This window comes from Alosa pseudoharengus, unplaced genomic scaffold (assembly GCF_046254945.1).
Source record: "Alosa pseudoharengus isolate Yale_2024_CS ecotype anadromous, Long Island Sound unplaced genomic scaffold, YU_APseudo_1.1 YU_APseudo_1.1_scf_8, whole genome shotgun sequence".
Classification (NCBI taxonomy): Eukaryota; Metazoa; Chordata; class Actinopteri; order Clupeiformes; family Clupeidae; genus Alosa; species Alosa pseudoharengus.
Window position 1 is genome coordinate 26,426,243 of NW_027468870.1, and position 23,299 is coordinate 26,449,541.

The 23,299-nt window shown below is 43.7% G+C and overlaps 1 protein-coding gene across 9 annotated transcripts in view; it reads right to left on the reverse strand.

The window, feature by feature from the left end:
- dlg2 (discs, large homolog 2 (Drosophila)) overlaps positions 1 to 23,299 on the reverse strand; it is a 185,470-nt gene that overhangs the window by 54,206 nt on the left and 107,965 nt on the right. For all 9 annotated transcript variants that reach the window (XM_076274521.1, XM_076274523.1, XM_076274522.1 and 6 more), the window contains 3 exons: positions 11,339 to 11,392; positions 5,302 to 5,352; positions 3,271 to 3,395 (listed from right to left, as the gene is read on the reverse strand). In XM_076274521.1, coding sequence (XP_076130636.1) covers positions 3,271 to 3,395; positions 5,302 to 5,352; positions 11,339 to 11,392 — 230 coding nt within the window. The remainder of the gene's footprint in view (positions 1 to 3,270; positions 3,396 to 5,301; positions 5,353 to 11,338; positions 11,393 to 23,299) is intronic.

Genomic DNA, 23,299 nt, shown 5'->3' on the forward strand with positions numbered 1-23,299 from the left:
GAGCCGCAGAGGCCAGTGAGATTGGGTTCAGGGACTGGTCAAGATGGCTCTCCGAGGATCCAGAGTGGGCGGGGAGGCCAAAATGGGGTGCTGGGGGGTGGGTGGGAGGGGTTTTTGGTCGGACGTTTCTGTGCCCTGGCTGCAGTTAGAGGACAGCACTCTCCTCAGGGCCTCGCGCCGACAGCGAGCAGCTGGGTCTCTGTGTCCACATGGAGCCCTTCTGCGGGCGAGCGCACACGTGCGAAAGAGAGAGAGAGAGAGAGAGACAGACGGGCGAGATGAGATGAGATGAGACGAGACGACCTGCACGCCGCCCACTCCAGTCTGCCATCTGAGTCTCCGCCACTGCTGCTGCGGCTCTCAGAGGACACCCCGACCACCCAGGAGATCAGAGGAGATTAAGAGGAGATGACAACCTCGCAACGGAGGCCAACACACTGCAGTTGGATAGGAGCGTATGTGTAAATGCGTCTGTGTGTGTGTGGTGTGTGTGTGTGTGTGTATGTAGGTAGGTGTGTGTGTGTGTGTGTGTGTGTGTGTGTGTGTGTGTGTGTGTGTGTGTGTGTGTGTGTGGTAGAAATTTTGGATTACTAAACAAATCTTATTACATAGAGGTGATTAACAATACATTTTCATATATTGTGTATGTTTTTCTATACATTCAATACTATGCATCAACTTTGCTTTGTCTGTCATTTGCTCTCTCTGTGTCACGACTCTAATAAAGGTCATGCGAACCCTTTTGTCACAAGTTTAAGGGTATTCTGCCTGAGGCAGTAATATTAGGAATATCCTGACAGGAAATGGACTATGGCAAGAAAATGCTGAAGGATGTATATGTATTGTATTGAACAATTATCTAACTTACTTGGAGTAGCCACATGACTTGCGTATGGCGTATGGATTACATGCTATGTCCGAGAAGTGTACATGTATTGTTGTATTTCTGCATGTATTAGGAGTTTTGGAGAAGAACATTGTACTCATGTGATCTGTATTACCACAATGTAACGTGTATAAGATGGGGCCTTGCCCTAGAGAACTTTGAGTAGTGTTACTGGAATGTGCTGTTACCAGTGACTTTGCTCCCGGTATCGTGAATAAACCTGCAGTGTTTTCTCACACCTGAGTGTGCCTGGAGATTTTTGACCACACAAGTATGTACTGTACGTGTGTGCGTGTGTGTGTATGTGTATGTGTGTGTGTGTGTGTGTGTGTGTGTGTGTGTGTGTGTATGTGTGTGTGTGTACAGTATGTATGTAGGTGTGTGTGTGTGGATAGGAGCGTATGTGTAAATGCGTATGTGTGCGTGTGTGTGCGTGCGTGCGCATTTAGGTGTGTGCGAGTATGTGTGTGTGTGTGTATGTGTGTACGCATGTAGGTGTGTGTGAGTATGTGTGTGTGTGTGGTGTGTGTGTGTGTGTGTGTGTGTGTGTGTGTGTGTGTGTGTGTGTGTGTGTGTGTGTGTGTGTGTGTGCGTGCATGCGCATGTAGGTGTGTGCGAGTATGTGTGTGTGTGTGCGCATGTAGGTGTGTGCGAGTATGTATGTGTCTGTGTGTGTGTGTGTGTGTGTGTGTGTGTGTGTGTGTGTGTGTGTGTGTGTGTGTGTGCACTGCTGCTGGGGAGCCCACCGCACCTCTGGGAGGTCACTCCACGGCCTCCCACTTTTCTGCCCCCCCGTATTTCAAACTCTATGAAAATGGACACTTCAAAAGAGAGCCAATAAAAAGGCACAAATGCTCTCTGAATGGAGAATGAATCCCATTCCGAGAGCCAAATTACACTTCATGCATTTTCTATGCACACCTCTTGCCTGACTTTGCAAGAGCTGAGATCGTAATAAGCCTCAGGGAAATCACTCTGACAGTGTAATTAATGATCTGTTTTCCAGACAGGCAGAGAAAGTCATGCATTAGAGAGAGAAGCCCAGTCTCTCAAAGGCCGCGCGATGGTCTCGGGCACAGTCAAATCATTACTTGAGCAAGACATAATCATACGGGAGGTTTTGCTCGGTGTGTGTGCTACAAAGCAAATCATTTCTTCAAGTGCATTTCTTCAAGACTTAAAAGGCCTGTAAGCACTGGGCATAAATCAGTGAACATTATTCTAGCATCACAAGAATAAAAAGAAGAGGGGTGTGTGTGTGTGTGTGTGTGTGTGTGTGTGTGTGTGTAGTGGAGGCCGCACTGGGAGTTGACTGCCTCTGGGGACAATAAGACAGGAGAGCCAGGGCCACAGTATCCACATGGGACACACTGCTGTCAAACACAGCTGCTCTATGGCAATAGGAGTGCAGTAAAGCTTTCCAGCCCTAATCTAATTGAGATTATAATAACAATAATCCGCACCTCTTAATAAGCATGTCCAATGACCACAACATGGACTACAGAGGAAATATAGCACCGGTGCTCCATAGAGAAAAACATAAATCACTGTGGAAAGGATTGTTCATCACCATTTGTCCTTTGAAAACATACCCAAAAGTAAAAAAGAAAACCTGGAACGGAATGACAGTAACACCTGCTGAATCTAATAAAATAAGTGCTAATGAAGTGTGAAGTAGTAATTTACATTCAAGAAAACTTCAAAGCCTCTGGGAGGTCAGAGTTGTAGTTTTGCTATGCGAGCAACTGTGAAACAATCTTTAAATGTGTAAAGATTTATGAACACATTAAAGCTGAACCCTAGAGCACTATCTGATGAGGAATACGAACACAGCACATCAGACAACCCAAGAAGAGGAAATCTGCTGCACAAGCATAGGTGAAAGAAATGACTCTGTAGTTCTTAATACCACTACACAGATTCAAACAAGATCAAAGAGCTCTCTAAAGATATTTCAGCAGGAGAATACTAAAGCATCCTGTAACAATGTGAAATGTGAATTCATCAGCAGAGAAAATAAATAAATAAATAAATAAATAAATAAGGAAGAAATCAAAGCCAACACGGCTCCCCAAAGAGCAATTAGGCATGTGGTGGTCAGTGGGCGCTTTAATCAGCCACAACAACAAAGATGAATTCCACTTGAGACTGTCAGCATTTCCCTGCAGCATCACAACAGTGTGGGTGGCTGAGGAATCCGACTCTGTTAAAGTGCGAGTGACAGGCTGCCTTTTATCGGGCACAGAGAGAATGCAGTACGACACTCCTGTTATCTGCCCCCATACACTTCTGCTGTCTGCACTGCAGCTGCAAGTGGCACTGGAAATGATTGGGGGGGGGGGGGGGGGGGGCACGACACGACAGTTGCCCCGGGATTGGCTCACCTGAGTCTGCCGTCTTCAGCGGCAGCCCCTCCTGGGATAATCTTGGTGATGAAGATGCCCGGGTCATCTCCGATGTGGGGGTTGTCTGTGCCGCCAGCGATGCTGAAGCCTAGTCCTGAGTTTCCCTGCAATTAGTGCACAGGAGCGTCATAACAGTGTGAATCGCTTGGTACACGACAGGCACAGGTGCATGATATTACAAGTGCTTTGGGGTTTGGCTGGTTCGTGCTGCTGTGATCCCTCTGCAGGTCCAAACAGACATATCTCAAGTGCTGTGCATCTACATTTGACTAGAGGATTCACATAGAGAAATGAAACATAGCTGCTAACAGTGAATGCTAACTTCTTCAATCAAACCTCAGTGAATGGTACATTAAAGTGTCAGATATATACACAAATAGTAGGATTATTAAGAATATAGAGATGATTAACACTCTCATTTTAAAGGAATAGGACACACATTTGTGTCTATATTCAACAGTAAATGTTCATGACAAGTGAGAGCCAACAGCAGCAGGGTGACTGACAACAGTTGATTTTCATCAGTCTGGGAGTATAAAGGGTGAGGGCTGTGAGGTTAGCGTTAGCCGGCAGCTTCCTCTCCGATGCTTTACGGCCGTGCCTCCACTCCACCTCTCCCGGCGCCAGCGCGGGGCGAGGAAAGCAGAGGTCACAGATTACCAGTCCAGTGACAATGACAGAATGGACCACTGCAGTCAAATTATCGCCCCCGCTGCAGTCAGTCCCTTAAGCCTGCTGTTTATTATCTAGGTCCAGTCCAGGGAGTGAGTTGAGCTTCACAAAAGACAGCTCTGTGTGGCACTGGACATCACGGCTTGACAAATCACCGCTGCCTTTGCTTGTACTGACCTTTGCTATTGTTAGTGCTCCGATTTCAGCGAGCGAGGATCTCATTTCAGCTGTCAAAATGTCATCTACAGCTGGCTAAGCCGCTTAGGCACAGTGAGGCTCAAGTGTGTGTGTGTGTGTGTGTATGTGTGTGTGTGTGTGTGTGTGTGTGTGTGTGTGTGTGTGTGTGTGTGTGTTCATCGGACACATCATGCAAATTCTGAAACCCAATTAGGGGACAGCCTGACTCCAAACATCAACAATGTCAGGACCCTTATCAGTCCTTCACAGTCATGTGTCCGTAACTAGAGGTAAAGACAAGTTCTCAAGTCTGCCCAATTGATATAGTAGATCCAGGCATTCTGCTGAGTGACAAGGGCCAATAGAGGACTGCACATCATATGCTATGGACAACTGGAACTGCACATCATATGCTATGGAGAACTGGAACTGCACATTATATGCTATGGAGAACTGGAACTGCACATCATAGGCTATGGAGAACTGGAACTGCACATCATATGCTATGGAGAACTGGAACTGCACATTATATGCTATGGAGAACTGGAACTGGAACTGCACATCATATGCTATGGAGAACTGAAACTGCACATTATATGCGATGGAGAACTGAAACTAAAAGCTGGAATGCAGTATTTGTATACTTGAATTTGATTAGATTTGGGAAGAAGATAGAATGGGAAGAAATTCTGAATTCTACTCACTGCTGCCCACATACAGACGGTGAGAGAGGATGGTTGGCTTTTAATGGGCACTTCATAAATACAGTCTGGTGGCCTTTAATGGATGTCTCTAGTTTACAATGTTTTTCATGAGGCCTTCATAGATCAATGCAGTGACAAGGTAAAAAACATAACTCATTGGGACACCATGCATCATTCATGCACAAGGGCTGCTTTTGACATATAGTAAATCTATTGCAGGGTTCTTGGTCTTTCATCATGGTCATACACACTTGCTTGCTTCTACCATTTAATTCAACCATTTTTGCTGCAATATGTTAAAGCTAATTCTGTATTTACAGCTTTGTCAACAGCACATACAAATCTTGATACACTCTCCAAACCAATTTCTATAGTTGGCTATTGGTTGGATATTCAGATATATACAGCCTTGTTGATGAGCACGGTAGCATGAAGGTAAACATTACATGCAGCTTACCCGCTCTAATGTAATCTCTTCAAACTCATATTCGATCTCTGTCCCGTTCACCTGGAAAAAAAAGAAAAGAAAAATATTAGACCATCAAACGAAAATGTATAAAACACTACTGCAGTGTATCTAGCAGTGCAGCGTAAGTCAGTACACTGTCTATTGGGTCTACTATTCCTGCCCTTGTTTTGGGTGAGAAAACTGGTAGTGGTGTTGGTGCTGTTTGCAAGGTTTCTACGTTTTCAGTAGTTAGTGTACTGCTTTTAGCCCTGATCTCCCTACTGCAGCTTTAAGGACTTTGTTAGCTAAATCAGACACGCTATAATTGGCACATATCTAAACTCCGCAGGTCGCTGCTTCTCAAGATGATCGTCTGGACACCCACATTCTAGACATGATGAGACTTTGGGAACTGTTAGAAAGCTGTAAGGGGTACTGAAAGATAACCAAAATAAAATGTAGTGGGCAATGGGTAATTAATAATTCACTACATTTTCAAGTGTAGTTCTATATTATGGACTTTTGCATGTCAAAAACTGCCTTAAAGTGGGACATCCACTAATTCTCTAGATTGTGCATTATGTATTGAATGAAAGGATGTCCCGAACACAGGCAATGACTTAGAAATAGAAGTAATAAATAGAGGCCTGTGGTGTTAATTAGGGACTAGTTAACAAGTTGATGAAATACCAAATCTCACCATGATATACTATGTAACAAAATAGTCTATTCATAATTCATTAATTCATTATAAATGTCTAAAGTAATGAGTGGAACTCATAAGTAATGACTTTCCAAATTGTACAAAAATGGCATTTCAGCTGTAGCACTAATAAGATTGCTCCCAGTCTGCCTCCATGACATCGAAGAGGTGGCAGGCGTTTAGAACATCAAATGAGTTGACAATCGGGCTAGGTAGTGCTTTCCATGTAATTGCTTCAATCTGGACACTGCTACGGAGACGGACACAAAAATCCATAACGTTTTACCTGGTCGCTTTTGGTGCACACTGGCCTGCATCACAACACTGTGTCCCTCTTAATTTGGCGCCCTTATTCATTACTCCTCTCAAGTGCTCCAAAATGAAATGATGCTGGCGCGCCCTGCGGCATACAGAGAGGCTGCTCGACGCATGAAGTAATCAACTCGGGGGTGACCTTTAAATTAGGGTCATTAACGCTGTTCATTAGAGCTTTGGCTCCCTTCATTCAGGCTTAAATAACCATATCTAAAATACTGATCACACGGCTATTTAATTCACTTTTAGCTGCCTGTGAGGAGGTGATGTCTACCCACCTCATACTCATATGGCAGCTTAATGGGCTTGATCGCTTTCAGTCAGGTGGAGTTGCCAACCATCACTCACCACCAGGCCGTCACAATTATAATACAATCACCTGACCTGATCTATTGGAGCCAACTGCTTCCTTTCATGTGTTGAAACAGCTGGATGAGGCTAACACAAATGTCATATTTCCTAACCCGTCAGTGTGTCCACGTCATTTCCCACCATTTGAGGTTTGACTGGCGCTTTGTATATTGCAGTAATAGGCTTTGTATATTTAATTTGCATTTCAGTCATGTCAGCCCTGTACAATTTTTGTTTACAGTCTAAAAGGCAAGAAGAGATACAACCTCTGTTTATACGGTAAGTTCCAATGATCAATGCTAATAAATGTCTCTTCTTGAGAATAATGTGTATTATTACATTACCAGGCTCATATTACAAAAGTGCAAGAACATTAACAAAAAAAGACAATTCAATCAATCACAATTATTTCCATAACACTTAATCATCAGTCTCATGATTGTGATAGCCCTAGTCACAACGTTTTCCATTAACGTTACTGGCACATTATTTTAAAATGAGTCGTTCACTGAATTCCTTTCTGATGAAATTGTTGTTGGTAAAAAATGTGCATCCTGTATTTTTGCTGTTCCGTGACTGGAGCTCATCACTGTCCTAATTAATAACAGCACAAAGCTCACAGATCCTCGCCCGGGAAATTTAAGAGTCAGTTGCAGCGCGTAGGTTTTCTAGAAGAGATCAACACCCAGAACACACCAGAAATACAGATTTACTGCCATCATAGCAACAAGATAAACAGGCTTAATGAAGTCACGGCACAGAGGCCCACAGAAGAGGGCAAAATTTTACATCAAATGAGGCACCATTAAGAAATATATTGCACTTGGTCTGATCTAAAGGTTTTATTCTATCTAGAGTCAAATCACAAGGCAAAAAGACACATCAGACAAAAACAATGCAAATATCCATCTTCGGTGGTCTTGCACTATACAGGATAGCCCATCTGCGGCTATAGGCTTTAGCTCTTCTATGAAACTAATTCAGTGGAAAAACTGTGTCATACTGTAATGACTGTTTAGAGGCAAACACGTGGAGTACAGATGACACTATGGTGGAGACTGACCTTGAAGTGGGAGCAATTTAGCAATTTGGACTAAAGTAAATGCAATTTTTTTTCAGTATATTTTCCCCCGTAGTCCCCGTAAGTACTTGACCCGAATGTGGCTGCACCACAGCTCCCTGGGAAATGTGAGTTTTCCACCTGGACACTCACCTAATCAAATGAGAGGTGAACAACAGTGGGTTCAAAACTTGATTCTGTCTGGGTAACCTTAACCACAAATGCAATTCTTTTTTTACTCTATGCGAATATGTAGCTAATCCCCCTTCCTCTGTCCACTTGGGATTTCCTATTCCAATGTACAGCATTTGGATGGAAATTGAGAGAGACTGAGAAAGCATCTCAGGTGTCTACCATCCATCCACCTAATCAAAACTCACAGAAGTATCAAGTTTACTGCAGCAGAAAGATGCAACTACTGCCACAAACAAAGCCAGCTTGATGGTGGTGGTGGAAACTGTTGAATCATTGAAGCATCTGAACAGTTTGTGTGTGCAGCTTGTTTGCAGTGTCAGTCATCACAGAGAGAGCAGAAGCTGTTTCAATTGCTTAAGCAGAGGGACAGGATTTACAGGGGGTGTTGTCGCAAATGTTTTTTTTGCTTTTTTACATACGACACAAGCCATAAGGCCATGAGAACTCGGAGAGTTAAAATAATCTCCAAAGCTTATGATGTCCAATCTAAATCTGCTTGACAAACCTATTTTATACAAGGGGACTGTAAACTTAAATTATTATTGTAAATGTTGAGACAGGATCTGCTTGACAGACTTGATTGAAAACGACTAGATTAAGACGAGACTAAAAGAAGAGTTGAAAAGAAAAACTACAGTGTGTTGAGTCACTGAGCACAGAGAGTACTGCATGTCCTCGCAAATACACATTTCTAACACAGATTCAGAGAAATCGAAAAAGGAGAGCTGAAAACACAGCTATCTGATCTATTTTAGTGCTATGCCTTTTCAAAATATCCTCTAAGTGACGATAGTATCTACCGCTTCCTTGTGCACTCCCAGTGTAATCCTGCTGATAGGCTTCTAAGCCTCTCCACTGACAGCCTTGCTGTGTGTGCAGTATCTGGAAGGACGTAAAAACCTTCTTATGAATTTTTAACATAATTACTTCAAATAAAGATGTGGAGCAAATAATTAATCTTACAGCAGACAGGCTTTCTTTAGTGATGAAAAGAGGCCAACTAATTGAAATGTTTTAGAATGATTACTGTATATACACTCAAGTAGACCTCGCCACTCCTCGAGTGCACGTAGAGCTTGTGGGAAATTTAACAGCTTCATAATATTATTAACACTGAGGAAAGCTTTAGAATCATTGTAAAGACTGTACAAATTAAATAAAATAAAAATCTACCAGCAAACTAAATACAAATTCACACATGCAACACACAGTGTGTGATTACTTTGCAAAGGCGTGTAAGTTAGAGAGAGAGAAGTGTAAAGGTCTAATTGGTTATGGCTAAGGGTGAGGCGTTCCTCCCATTCTAATTTGAGTAGGATCCAGCTCCTCATAACTCCAGCTATTTGCATGAGGACTCCTCTAAGGGCACATTAAGACAAGCGGGTAGGGTGGGGTGTGGACTGATTTATTAAGCATGTTACTGTTGGGTGCTTATAATGTGTCAGCCAAGACAAAACACAAGAAGGCTTGTGTTCTGCAGTGTATTTTCTTTCCCTCATCCAGGAATTAAGAGCAGTGAATATTTTCTTTGCTTTTATCCCCATCCCAAGGTTGTTTATATAAAAACAATCATTTTGAGAATCATAAAATAATGTATGAATATTCAAAGACTTGGTAGCCTATCGGCTGTTGAAGGGGGAAAGAAAAGAGGAAGATTATCTCTCTGTACAGCCTTTTGGCATGTGTGTGTGTGTGTGTGTGTGTGTTTGTGTGTGTGTGTGTGTGTGTGTGTGTGTGTGTGTGTGTGTGTGTGTGTGTGTGTGTGTGCAACATATGAGGAAGCACTCTCTACAGACAGCAGACACATTGATTAGACCCCACTCTCCTCAGATATATTCCCTGATTAACCGAGGCAGAGCTGCAAACAACGCCAACTCCTGTTTAATTGTTTCTGCTCACAGCAAATCTGCACAGCTACACTCCAGGCTAATCACTCAGCATGCCTTGCATTCTCTAGTGCTGGTTAACATTTTTACATGGAGGAAAGATATACAGTATCGCAACCAAATTAATCAATTAAATGCAGATGGAAAATAAAATGGAAATACAGCAAGGTCAGAAGTCTGAAAATATAAAATAGTCACAAAAATGCTACGGACACAGTGGTGAGTGAACTGAGGCAAGTTTAATCTCAAAAATGTTCACACCATTTTGCTACGGTTTCCAGGTTTAACAACATTAATGCGTAATGGTGTGCACCAGTGGCGTATTGGTGTGCACCAGTGTGCAACAGGCTTTGTGACATGTTTTTTAACATTAGGGTCAAGCAGTTTAACACATTAATTATGATAGTCAAACTATCTTGGTTTTTCAATGGCTTGGACCGAGCTGAGGGAAATAATGTGATTGGCTGTTGCTGTCAAATAGTAAGAAACTTTTGCTATAATCTCAGAAATGTATGCTATAATCTCAGACTTTTTGTTCTCGTTTCTTTTCTTTAATGCCATTCAATATTTGTGATCACAGGGTGGCGTGGCATCTTAAATAGCACGAAGCATTTCTTTTTTTCATAAATAGACGGACAGATTGCAACAGGAGCAGCATTACAAGCTGATATCCTGGCTTAATGTTTTCCCAAGAGGACACATTACTGTGATAATAACAGATAAGTGGGATGGATGCACAGAACACCAGCATCACCTTGTCACAACAACGCTTGATTAGGACATATCACTACATTATAGACCTAGGGCTAATATAAACATGGCTCAGCTAGTTCTTTAGTCAAACTATGTCAGGCTACCGCATGTATGGAAAGACTATTACTATCAGACCAGGTTTATTAAGACTCAAAATTCAACTGGCAATATTCTCTCTCATCCATCTTACCTCTACGAAAGCTTAACAACACTATATTCTGTTTGGTTTTGGGCACACATCCTACCCTAGAAAGCATCTCCACGTGCAGGCTAAGAAGTGTACCCCAGCAGAAAGAGACACTGCAGCGGGCACAAGGGTACATGTATTAATTATGACTAGATGATGAAACTCTGATTGTAGTGTTTTTGTTGGGTGTCGTAATCAGCAGTTTTCATCCTCTACGTATTTATGAAAGCTATGAATAATTCAGTACGGTGACCTTATTAATTTTGCCCAGATACAATTTATTCCAGATGCATGGCTCTAGGTGTAACACATTTTCAGCATCACTGTTCAAATGAGCAAATGAGTGTTGAGCATGCTCCCTCTTACACGCAATTTACCAGGATATCACACGGACCAATTCAAAACAATAAGGAAAAAAGTGACAACTCAAGAAATATATTTCCAAAACGTATCCAAAACTCCACAACCATAAATTATGTACAGGAGAGATATATTTCAAATCAAGTCATATACAACCTCTGAATAAAGTAAATGTAAAAAAAAAAAGTTAAGTTGAATAAATAATAATACACAATAAGTTGAATAAAATTACTTACGTAGGGTACCGACTCCAGGGTCTCCGTGTTGACTATTATTGGGGCGGGGCTGGCCTGTGAGAACGAAAGAGAAGAGAGAGAGAGAGAGAGAGAGAGAGAGAGAGAGAGAGAGAGAGAGAGAGAGAGGGGGAGAATTAAGGCTGAGAGCATGCAGGAGATGCCCACTCACTACTGTCCTACTTTCTATTAATGGACGCTGAGTGCTTCCTGTATACAGCGCAGTGACAGCCTGCACTGGGTGCACTTCAACATAAATAAATCCCCTTTGATACACACAGCAAGTGCAACACAAGACACAAATCACTACACACGTCAAGACGTACAGTACAACAACAACCGCTCCTCTCCCCCAACAAAAGTCACAGAAACACCAAAGGGCAAAAATATGCACCATGAGTGTGCATCGTTTTTTTCCACACAGTTATTTCTACACTAAACTACACTCATCATGTCATGTGGCTGTATATGTATGTGTAGGTGAGTGTGAGATACAGTGTGTGTGTGTGTGTGTGTGTGTGTGTGTGTGTGTGTGTGTGTGTGTGTGTGAGAAAGAGAGAGAGATGCTTACTCTAGATGCTTACGTGTAAGTGAGCATATGACTGGGTATGCAGGGTCCGGCCATGCACAGCTGGACACAGCAATTTGGTGCAAATTCAGGATTAACCCGATTAAAGGGGAGTAAACCGGCAGTATGGCATGATGAAGGCCAGCGCTGGGCTTTGTCCGAGCACGGATACCCCTCTGGCCCCGACCCCTCCAGCCCTGGCCGAGGGCACCATAACCATAAATGACTGATCCAGCCAGGGAGCCCTCAGCGAGCAAGCAAGCGTGCGCCAGAGCCCAGTGCACTGCGGTGTAGATGCCCAGCCTGATTACAGCACCATGCAACTATAGCAGAACTGGGGCAAGCATGGTTTAATGCTCCTCAAAAACTCTCACACACACACACACACACACACACACACACACCAGACAGAGAGACAAACACACACACACACATGTACACACACATGTACACACACATACACACTCGCTTACTCAAAACTCCCTCTCCTTCTTTCTGTCTCACAAACCCTTCCTTCTTCCCACCCGTGCACACTGACTCAAATCAGTCACAAATGCACCATGAACACACTTACACTCTCTCTCTCTCCCACACACACAGACACACACACTCTTATATACTGTACAGACCCACACATAAACACTGAAGCATCAACTGAATTGACACTCCACTGCCTTAAAACTCAACATCACAGAATAATCTGCACAAATGAGAAGTACACGGTAGCCAGCCAACACTCCACATCTGCCCCACTCTGCACAGTGCCTCACACCACATTAAACCGTGCAGACACTGGACACTGTTTTGCACTCACATGCGATATGGTAACTCTTACAATTCAATGATTTTGCTGTGCTCATACTTTATGTTCGACTGCTCACACTGCAAGACATTCGACTGAAATCTCTGACCTGCCAGAAGTCCAATCGGATTGGACTAGACCGGAGCTGGAATGTTCGCTGTGATGTCCTCTACTCGGGGGTCATGAGGCTGCTCAAACTACACAACAGATCGGACAGGAACTCAGCCCGACCCAAGCGTTTGGCGGATCTGATTAATTTGGGGCTATTATTGCATCAGAATTGCACAGTATCTGTTGGGCTTTACCCACCTGCCTACGCCCCCTGAGAGAGCAGTAATCAGGTCCCTAGTGGCTGTACCTCAGGCCTGCTGAGAGTTCCACATTCTTATAATAATAGCGCAGAGGTCACGCACAACAAATATAACAAGTTGTTTGGCCATGAGAGCAATGGCAACCTTGGACTGAGTGCTACGAGGAGCACTGCAGAGCAGGAGGGAGCCCATGCTATTTTCTGCAGCAGTGGCCTGCAACGAGCACCTGTCTTGCATGCAAGACAAGGCAGATGGCTGGCCGTTTAGGTCAATTAAGACCTCTGACCTGGACTCTGAGACCAACTTGAAATGTGAATGGTCAAAGTGAAAAAAAAAAAAAAAGAAATAACCTCTACCAGTCTTTTGCGTTTTCATCTAATTATTTTCTTTGAGGATGATCTTCTTTTTTTAAACTGGGGCAACTGTGCCATCTGCAATTCCCTAAGTTGGACGTCGAACACTGAAAGCTAAGCTTAATGCAAGAGTCACTAGTGCCAGATAGGCAGTCATGGTGCATTTAAATAGGATTGGAGCCTTTCCCACGAGTGCCATGAGCATGGGGGAGTGTGAGCTGATAGAGAGTTGTCATAGAGCCGGCCTTGTCCTCAATCATTTTGGCTAACAGGTGACATTTCTGTCCACCCAAACCCCTTCATAATTCTCAACCCTCAGACACACACACACACTGAGGGTTTAAATCAGATGCCATCTCTGATCCGGCTTTTAAACCTTCAACAAGACCACAGTTAGGCAAAAGAAATAGACGTGTGCAAACACAAAGTGTGCTCTCTCTCTCTCTCTCTCTCTCTCTCTCTCTCTCTCTCTCTCACACACACTCACACTTACACTCACACACACACACACACACACACAGGCATCAAGTCCCACTGATGAAGCATTAGCATTCACAAGCTGTGCAGGAAACAAAAGCAAATTGAGACAGAGGCTGACTGCCATTCGGAGAGAGAGATCGATGTAAGCGATTAAGACACTTTTTGCGTAGGCTGCACTCCTCCTAATTACATTAATGGGGAATCCAAACTTTCAAACCAAAGACTTGGATTACATAAGTGTGGACAGATTGAAAAGTGAATAAATACATGAAATGTGAAGACTTCATTCTGACACGACACTTTCCAAATAGCAGAGAGTGCATCAACCTTTCTGTTTATAAAGAGTGTACTGAGCCAAGCACATTAGCACTGCCTGGTCGTCTGATGCTCCAGTTGGTGAGCCTAATGTTGATTCACTGTAATGTCAGTGCAAGCATACAGGTGCTCTCTGATGTGCACATCAAAACCTTCCCATATATTACTTTCCATAATGGTGCTGTTTTCTTTGATGGTGGGATGAGATCTGATAACATTATCAAGACATAATTGCCCAAATATTTCAAAGCTGACAAGTCTGTAATAAAGAATGTCCTTAGGGAGCTGTAGGGAATACCTCACTCGACCTATTGTTAACAAAATATGGCCAGTCTAGTTTTCCCTATGCCCTGGTTGGCAATACAACCATATTGATAATAATACAGTTTCAAACTAATATATTTTATAATATTTGTTATCTATGCTATATATGTGTATTTGTTCTTTAAAGTATCTATTTAATACAGTGGAAAGATTTTATATGTCTTTGGTGAAATGGAAGTCATTTGGATTTTAGTGGCCATCAATGAAACAAGACAGTTAACGGCAGTTAATCTTACAAAGCCGAATGAAACAGTGAATCTACAAATTGCACATTTAAAAACACTGGCATGACATTATTGCACAAAACATACCAGCCGTTGCAAAAAGTCAAAACGTTTCACACCTTTCATCATTCTGAATGTCAACTAGGGGGCGTAAAACAGGGTGCATAAAAGTGCATTATACATTGCCTAAGAAAAGCTGCGTAGTATGTAACACTTGCCTCCTGATCACATGGGGAAACCAGTTCAAGGATTTCTTTTTTTAAACTACAGCTTTTTCCCTTGGAGGTTGACTTCAAAGCGTATGAAATTTAGCACCTCTTCATCAGGGTAAGAGCACCAAATCAAATTAATGCATGATGCACAGCTTCAGAATGCTTTTACAAACCACAATATTACAAATGAAATAATATAGTTAGTTGGAACACATCATGAAAAAATATAGGCTTCCAGGCGTGGGCTCAGACGTTTGAAAAATGCTTACTTTATCAACCCTGAGAGCTAGCTTACTGTAGTAAATTGCAGTTGTAATTAAACAGCAGGAGATAGACAGAAATAGTTTATGTTGCAAAGAACACAGACTACTACTTCATTGAAGTTTACGAGTTCAACTACTCAAACAGTGAGTCGACAATAACACCAAACATCTAAATCACATTTAAAGTGATACATAATTTGCAACTCAAACTAAATAGGTCCCACACATACTATTTATCACAAACGTGAGTCATAAGCACCATTCTTTCACACATTTTCTATTTGATTTGGGTGTGACTGACAGCCCGTGTCTGTGACTGGTGTTTGGCTTTTCCACAGGAATTCAAAGTGCCTGGCTCGCTCCCCTTCCGATGAATCGTTTTGACACTGCACAGACACTCCATGGAGCTGAGAACCTTGTCTCTTCCACAATGTACAACCACTGACTTGACTTTAATATTCAAGACTTTCAGCATGAGAAAGAAATTAGGCCAGTGTACATTTTGAGATACAGAAAAATGATTGACAGACAACTGCCCCAAAATGCAAACTCAAGTGACCTGGGAAGGTCAGAGGTTTTATTCCTCCTCATACTACTCCCTATGACGGCAAGGAGGGTTGGTATCTAGCACTTAACTTGGACACTGTTTTCAGTTTTCACCCTCTGACAAACAAACTAGCCTAAAGTGCTGTATGTGACCTGAGGTATGTTCAAATTGGGCAAGGTGTTTACTTGAACAACTTTGTGTAAACATCCCAAATTGTCTGACTTGAACGGCAACCCTTAATCCAGTGTCCATGTTTATGTTTGCAAACGTTTGACTTTGTTTGCTATTCCGAACACACCTCTGATCTGACTTCAAGCCTCTCATTACATTTGTACGAGTTCCCCTGGCAAAACTGGTTAAGCTCATCAATATTGGAATAAACCAGGATGAAGAGGCCCGAGAGGTCTCTGGATAAAGTCTTTCCGATCTGGAATGGGAACGTTTGAATCCGTAAACTTGGATGGCTCCTAAAGTTTGTGTCCCTGGGCTTGCAACTGGCCCCAGAGCACCCCAGGGTGCCGAGGCAAAACATCCCATCACCCAGGTCAACACAGAATGATAGTGGAGGAACAGGCTTGGGCCAGTGCTTTCCTGTGAAGAGATTAGTTTGCTCTTTCCTGAAATTTACCATGGGAAATACATACAGAATGATTCGAAAGGGTGATATATTGACATTAAAAGCACTAACCTACAGTACGATTACAATTGTAAGGGAATAACAGAAGTGGATATTGCTTTGATATTGAAGAACAGGTCTCACTGTACTCCAGCTTACAGTATATCATTAGACAATTATCTCCAGAGTGCAGTGTCAATACACCAGATCAAATGCCAACATGCCAAGTAATAGATATGGTGGGAGCCTGCTTTGGCAAGGTTGCAAAATGCCTCCTTGTGTTTCTAAGACAGGACGAACACACACACACACTTTTACAAAAGTAAGGGGGAGGTAATGCAATGTGCCACTCGTGTAGGTCACACACTGGTGGCTGGTGAGAGACTGGTAGAAGGGCAAACGAAGGCCTCTATGCTTATAGGGATCAGCCTCCACACGTAGGAGGGAAGAAGAGCAGAAGCAGAATACAGTAATTTCCTGTGTATTAGCTGCATTGTATTTAAACCGCAGGACAGTGTTTTATGCAAGTAAAAAAAAAACATATTAATAGCATATTAACTGCCCCCGTGTATTAACCTCATAGCTGAAGAAATTTTGCAAAATCAATGTATAAACCTCGGCTAATAGTTGGGACATTATGGTAGTTCTGCTTTTACCCATCAGGGCCAGAGTTACTTTCATTAACATTATTACATAAACTATCAAACTATCATGTGGAGTTTATTTTTTTTGGCAAGTAGCTGTGTAATAAGCGGGATAATGTATAGAACGCCGGTCATTATTTGAAAATAAGTCCCTTCAGGACAAAGCAAGACCTCCTGTTCGTCCAGTCGGGACTTATTTTTTGATAATGAGCGGCGTTCTATACATTATCCCTTACATAATGGAGCGGCGTTCTATACATTATCCCTTACATACAGTAGAAAAGAACTAAATGAGACACGTTTGATTCTTTTGATAGTTTAGATAGACTGGACTCAATATCATGAGGACTGTATTGAGTCAGGAACAACTGTTATTATTCAGGTGCAATCTCATGGCAATCAAAAAGTATTAATTATACCCTCATAATTCACATAGATCATATTCAGTTAGCCAAAGAATATGCAGAATATGCAACGTCTGTATTCTTCAAAACTATAAGGTGTAAAAAAAATAACACCCATTATCAAACCAGGCAAATATTGATACTGTATTGATTTTCATTTACTGTTATATACAGTAGTTATGTTGTGTAAATACACAGAGCTTAGGCTCTTTTCTTCTGATGAGCATTCTGTATCTTTCAATTCCAAACAACCATCAATGGCATACATATGCCTGACGTATCACGGAGTACAAAAATTCTAAAGGGTCAGTCTTTTATTTTTATTTTTATCTTCCTGAAGTTGCAAAAAAAAGGAGTAGAACCTCTGTTGATGCACTTTTCAATCCAAGCGCATGCTCCACTTTATGGTGCTCAATAATTTAGGCCAACAACTATGTATAGTGCAAGGCACAATAATCAATAATTCACACGCATTTGTTCACGTTTAAAAAAAAAAGTCAACAAGCCATGACGAGAGGGAGAGGGAGAGAGATGAGAGTAAAACCTTCGGGCTCAGTGACAAAAACTGCACGCACTATAAATAAAATGCCTTTTGAAATGACGCTTGTTAGTTTGTTTTGCATAGGTGTATGAGTAATCGTGTGTGTGTGTGTGTGTGTGTGTGAGTATATGTGTGGTGAGAGCTAGTTGTTAAGGCTGGGCTAGAGAGAGTGTAGCAGGCAGAGAGAGAGCTGGTGGCGGGCAGTGAGCCCCCTGCCCTTGATTCCCTGTCCAATACCATCCATCAGCACGTGGACCAGGGGCAGGCGAGCTGATTGCACCGCTGCATTAAAATTCTACTGCCGCAGTTATTAGGACCATGATGGATGTTCGGCTTCGCAGGCAATCACCATGTGCGTTTATGGCACCGTGCACTCCACCATGTTCCCAACACTACTATCGGTGTGAGGGACCCATAACAAAACTTAAAACACTGTTCATCAAAACAGTCCAGTGAGCTATCGTGATCTATGTCCATTCGGATATTTATAAACCTTGGAAAGTTCCAGTGAGCACAGAACAGCTGTAACAGTTCACTGCTGAATAAATAAGCAGGAGAGGACGTCCCACTTGAACGTTTCCACAGAAACAAATATTTTCTTCCTCACTGAGACTGAGGCTGGTGTCACAGTAAATGAAGACAACGCTCTGTAACGGGTGTGGAGTGCAAGACGGAGTCTGCATATATATGAGTGCCTGTGAATGTGTGTATGCGTCTGGGAGAGCAGGTATGCAATAGAGAGAGGAGAGAAAGAGCCAGGAGGAGACAGAAAAACAGATAAGGGAGCAGGCGAGAAAGAAAACAGCAGCATGAGAGAGGAAGAAAAGGAGAGAGAGAGTGAGAATTAAAGTGAGATGGAAAAAGAGAGAGCAAGAGAAGGAGGGGGAGAGAGAGAGAGGGAGTAAGAGAGAGGGAAAAAGACAAAAGGAATACCTGCCAAGCGCATTGGTCAGCTAAGCAGTGCTGGGTTCAGCCTCCTGTGCTGTACTGAACTAAGCCGTGTTATGCCATGTTGAGCTGAGGGGTCTGGCCTCATTTAGAGTGGTCAGCCCAGGCACCTGAGCCCAGAGCGCAGAGTACCGCAACTCACCTCACCTCACTACACCCACCTCCATTCAACGTCGGCTGAGGCCACTTAACTTACTCACCACACACACTAGTGTACACGCCTCACACACGGCCGGGGAGAGAAAACACTTCACATTTGGAAAACTGAAAAAGTAGCCTTTTAAAGCTCTTCATTAAAATGGTACCAGTACACAAGGGATGCACAAACTCGGAAGCCTGAATTATAAACAGCATACGATGAACAACAAATATATAAACAAAATAATACCGTAAAGCCTTAATAAAGCAAACGACAATCTAGTTCAGCAGCGGCACACTGAATGTTAACCTCCCTGCAGAAACCCCCTGAGTTTACACTGGTCATGCATAATCCAAATTCAGCACCTCTGCTCTAAACTGTGCACGGGGGGCACTGACTCACTCAAACTGGACGAGCGAAGACCGCAGAGTACAGCAAGGCAAGGAAACGGCAACGGCAAGCACAAGCAGTCCTGACCAAACACAATGTCCACTGCCTCCTAATGAGGGGCACAGGAGCTGAGGTCCTCAGCGTGGCCACCACCACCGCCGTCGTCGTCGCGTTCTTGCCTTTTTACCTGATAGCTCTGCTCGGTCCAGCCGTGTTGGCAGCCACAGTCCGTCCACAGGTCGCAGCTGCCCCCTTTGCTGCGCAGCATCGTGCGGCTGGGGCTCCTCCAGGAGCTCTCCGAGCGCGTGGCGGTCAGCTTGGCGCGCTGCCGCGGCATGGTGGACGTGCAGGGCGAGCTCGGGTAGCCGTATCCGTGTCCGTGCGGTGTCGGCGGCGGCTGTGGCTGCTGCCAGCTGCAGGAGCAGGGCATCTGGTTGCCGTCCCGGTGGTGGTGGTGCTGGTGCTGGTGGTGGTGCTCCCCCAGAACTCTGCCCTCAGAGTCCACACAGCAGCTCTGCTGCTTGTTCAGGTAGGCGCTCATGCTGCCCCTCAGATGCTACGGTCCTCGCCTCGTGCTCGCGGTCCTGTCCCTGTCACTCTCCTCTCCTCTGCCTGAGTCTCTGCCTGAGTGGTGGCAGCAGGACGCACTCCAGAGCCCTCTGAGGCAGGGGGGGGGGGTGGCCAAACAACGTGGCCAAACAACAGCAGCAGTAGCAGCAGTGGCAGCGGCAGCAGAAAGAGAGGAAGAGAGAGAGAGAGCGAGGAGGTTCGGTCGGTCTACGCTGTCGATGCGGAGCAGCCGTCGCGGCGCAGGAGTCCCGCTGGAATGAGAGAGCGCGTGTACGAGGAGGACGACGAGGAGGAGGAGGAGGAGGAGGAGGAGGAGGAGGAGAGCGGGGGAGTGGACGGGAGAACGGTCCGGCACCGCTGTAAGGAGCCGAGCATGGTCTGAGTCTGAGACGGCAGCAGCAGCAGCACAGGGGGAGAAAGAGAGAGGGGAAGAGAAGGAGAAAGAGCAAAAGAGCGAGAGAGAGAGAGAGAGTAAGGGGGGAGGGATGGAGAGAGAGAGCAAATGAGAGAGCAAGAGAGCGTGAGAGACAGAGAGAGGGAGGGAGAGGGAGAACGAGAGAGAGAAAGAGCAAGAAAGCAAGGGGAAGAGTGAAAAAGTGTCAGCGATAGAGGGAGAGAGGAGACTGAGAATGAGAGAGAGGGGAGAGAGTGAAAAAGAATGATTGAGATAATGTGCTCAAAGGAACAAGAGAATGACAGAACAGAGATAGATAGAGAGAGAGCAGGGAGAGCTAGATCATTGGAAGGACAGGAGGAGAGACAGAGAGAGAGAGGGAGAGAGTGAAGAGCCACTGTGCTGTGCTGTTTGCTCGCCGGTAGCTCTGTGTCAACAAATGACTCAACGCAGTTCAAGTTGACAGCATCCCCCTGCTCCAGGCAGAAGCAATCTATCCGTTGCACAGCTGGGGATTGCGGACCTCCGCCTAAACTGCAAATCCCTTCAGGAGGACACGAGAGGGCTGGAAGGGACGTGGCCCAATCCTCATGCCCTACTCATCACTAATCAGCCCCACACAACCGCCCCCTCTCCTCCCCCTGCGTCTCCTGTCAAATCCACAGGCACTGGCATCTACATGTAGCCAGCGCATCACCTAGACACACAATCTATTCATGACTTGCCCAGTAAAGTCCGTTCCGTTGAAGCTGTAAAAAGCTTTTTTTGTTGTTGTTGGAGGCTTTATATGCTGACAAAAGCATCATGAATACATATTCGGTAAGGGAAAAAACAATTCTGATATTTGTGGTCAACAATTTTGATATGGCTTGGCAGTGTCTTTCAATCAGCAAAATGTCCAGGTATACATCACACACTGACAGAATGGGGTGAACTTATACATTGGACAAACTTTAAGGCAAGACATCATAGCCATTCACAGTAAAAACTGTGCATGCATTTGTTACAAGGCTATTATGGTCTTAAAAATGAAATAAATTTGTAATAAGTGACTAACAAAACGCCAATGCCTCCCTAAATTACATTAGCTGCTGCAATAACTGCTACATGTATTTATGGATAACACAAACAAGGTCAGTCAGAATTCAAAAGTCAATAATAAATCTATAGCTGTCAAAAGTGGGCTTTACTTTCCTTTATGTTACTTTACGTTTCTCTCATTGTCTCTTTTATGGTCCATTTCTCTTTTTGATCTATAGTTTTATAATAGCAATTTAACCTTAGTGGCAATATCTGATTAAACTGACCCTGGCCTGTTATTTTCCACAAGCCATCTTATTTTCATGAAAAAGAATCCTCGGGCACTTCAGGGTGTCCATCATTTCCTCTTCAGCCATGTAATCTAGGCTATTCTCCAGTTCTTCTTCGCTTTCTCTCTCTCTCTCTCACCCTGACCAAGCTGACTGCTACCATTTCCTCTGATTCGGAGATGGACAGCTTGGCTGTGGGGATGTGATTATAGGCGTGGGGCTGGCCAGTTTGTCGGCCGTGTGGAGTGGATCTATGAGAGTGAACCTGTGTGAGGCAGTTTTCCTCACAAGCCCTCCGGGGTAGAATGTGTTCAGAGTAGGGGCTCGGGGGTTGGATTAAATTGAAACCAAGGAGAAACAGACACCAACAGCAGTAATTTCAAAAATAAATAAATAAATAATGATTACATCATTAAAATTTTTGACAAACATTGAGTTTGAACAATTGTGGCAATACTATCTAACATTTTTTAAATTGATTTTTGTTTTCATTTTTGACATTTTTGCTAAGCATTATTCTAGGGAGCCTCATCATTGATACATTATGTGGATTGGATTTCTGGCTGAGCGATGTGCTGTGCTGTGCTGTGGGTCTGAAACTGGCCAGTGCGCCCCCATGATAAGAGCACTCATTGGAAATGGCAGGATGACAAACAGAGCCACTCAAAGAAGCAGCTGTGTTCCAGGTAACCATGGCAACACTTTAAGGATTCTAAAATGTGTGCGATCTCAATGAGATTAAGAGGTGTGTTCTCGCTTTTTTTTTTTGCTTCATGTGGTAAACAATCAGAGCTGTTATCCGTCACACCTGAATAAGAGGCTGAATGGAATGGCAAAGGACAAGACTTTCAGTGAGAAAAAGCAATTAATTAAGCAATGCAAATTGTTTTATGAACAGCATACTTATTATTAAGTTGAAAAGGGATCTCTCTTATGTAATCAAGCACTTTGTCAAGTGTACGTACTATATGCAATGATTGTATTTCAGTATTTAACAATGCAGAATTCAGATAGAGGATGGGACTGAGGCATACTGTGCATTGTGTGTCTTTTCATTTCTATACTGATAATACACAGATTTCCAGCAATCCAGCGGATTTCCATCTCCTGTGAGGGTGGAGTGCTGAAGTGAAAATCTCAGAGGAGCGCCGAGGAGAAATCCCTCCCCTTCTCGCTCCACATGACCGCTGGCACTCAAGGCTGTAAACAAGCGTCCACTCCTGCCCATTGCTCACACGGCAGTACGTCATCATTACAGTGGTCAACATCACACGCACACGCACACGCGCGCACACACACACACACACACACGCGCACGCACACGCACGCACACGCACAAACAAACACACACACACCAACAACCCCCAGCCAGCACACTCTCACTCTCACAAACACAGACACACACACAAACAGAAACTCAGTGGGGGCAGATGGCTATACCATGACAACATATGAATGTACATGTATAATCAGGCTTATCTAATCAACTCAATGCTATTATGAAATGATTCATAAATGAAAGATGAATGAAATTAGCGAACATCTGTTGTACAAATAACAGGGCCCAGCACTCTTCAAAAAGGCACTTTAAAACACGGAATGTACACAC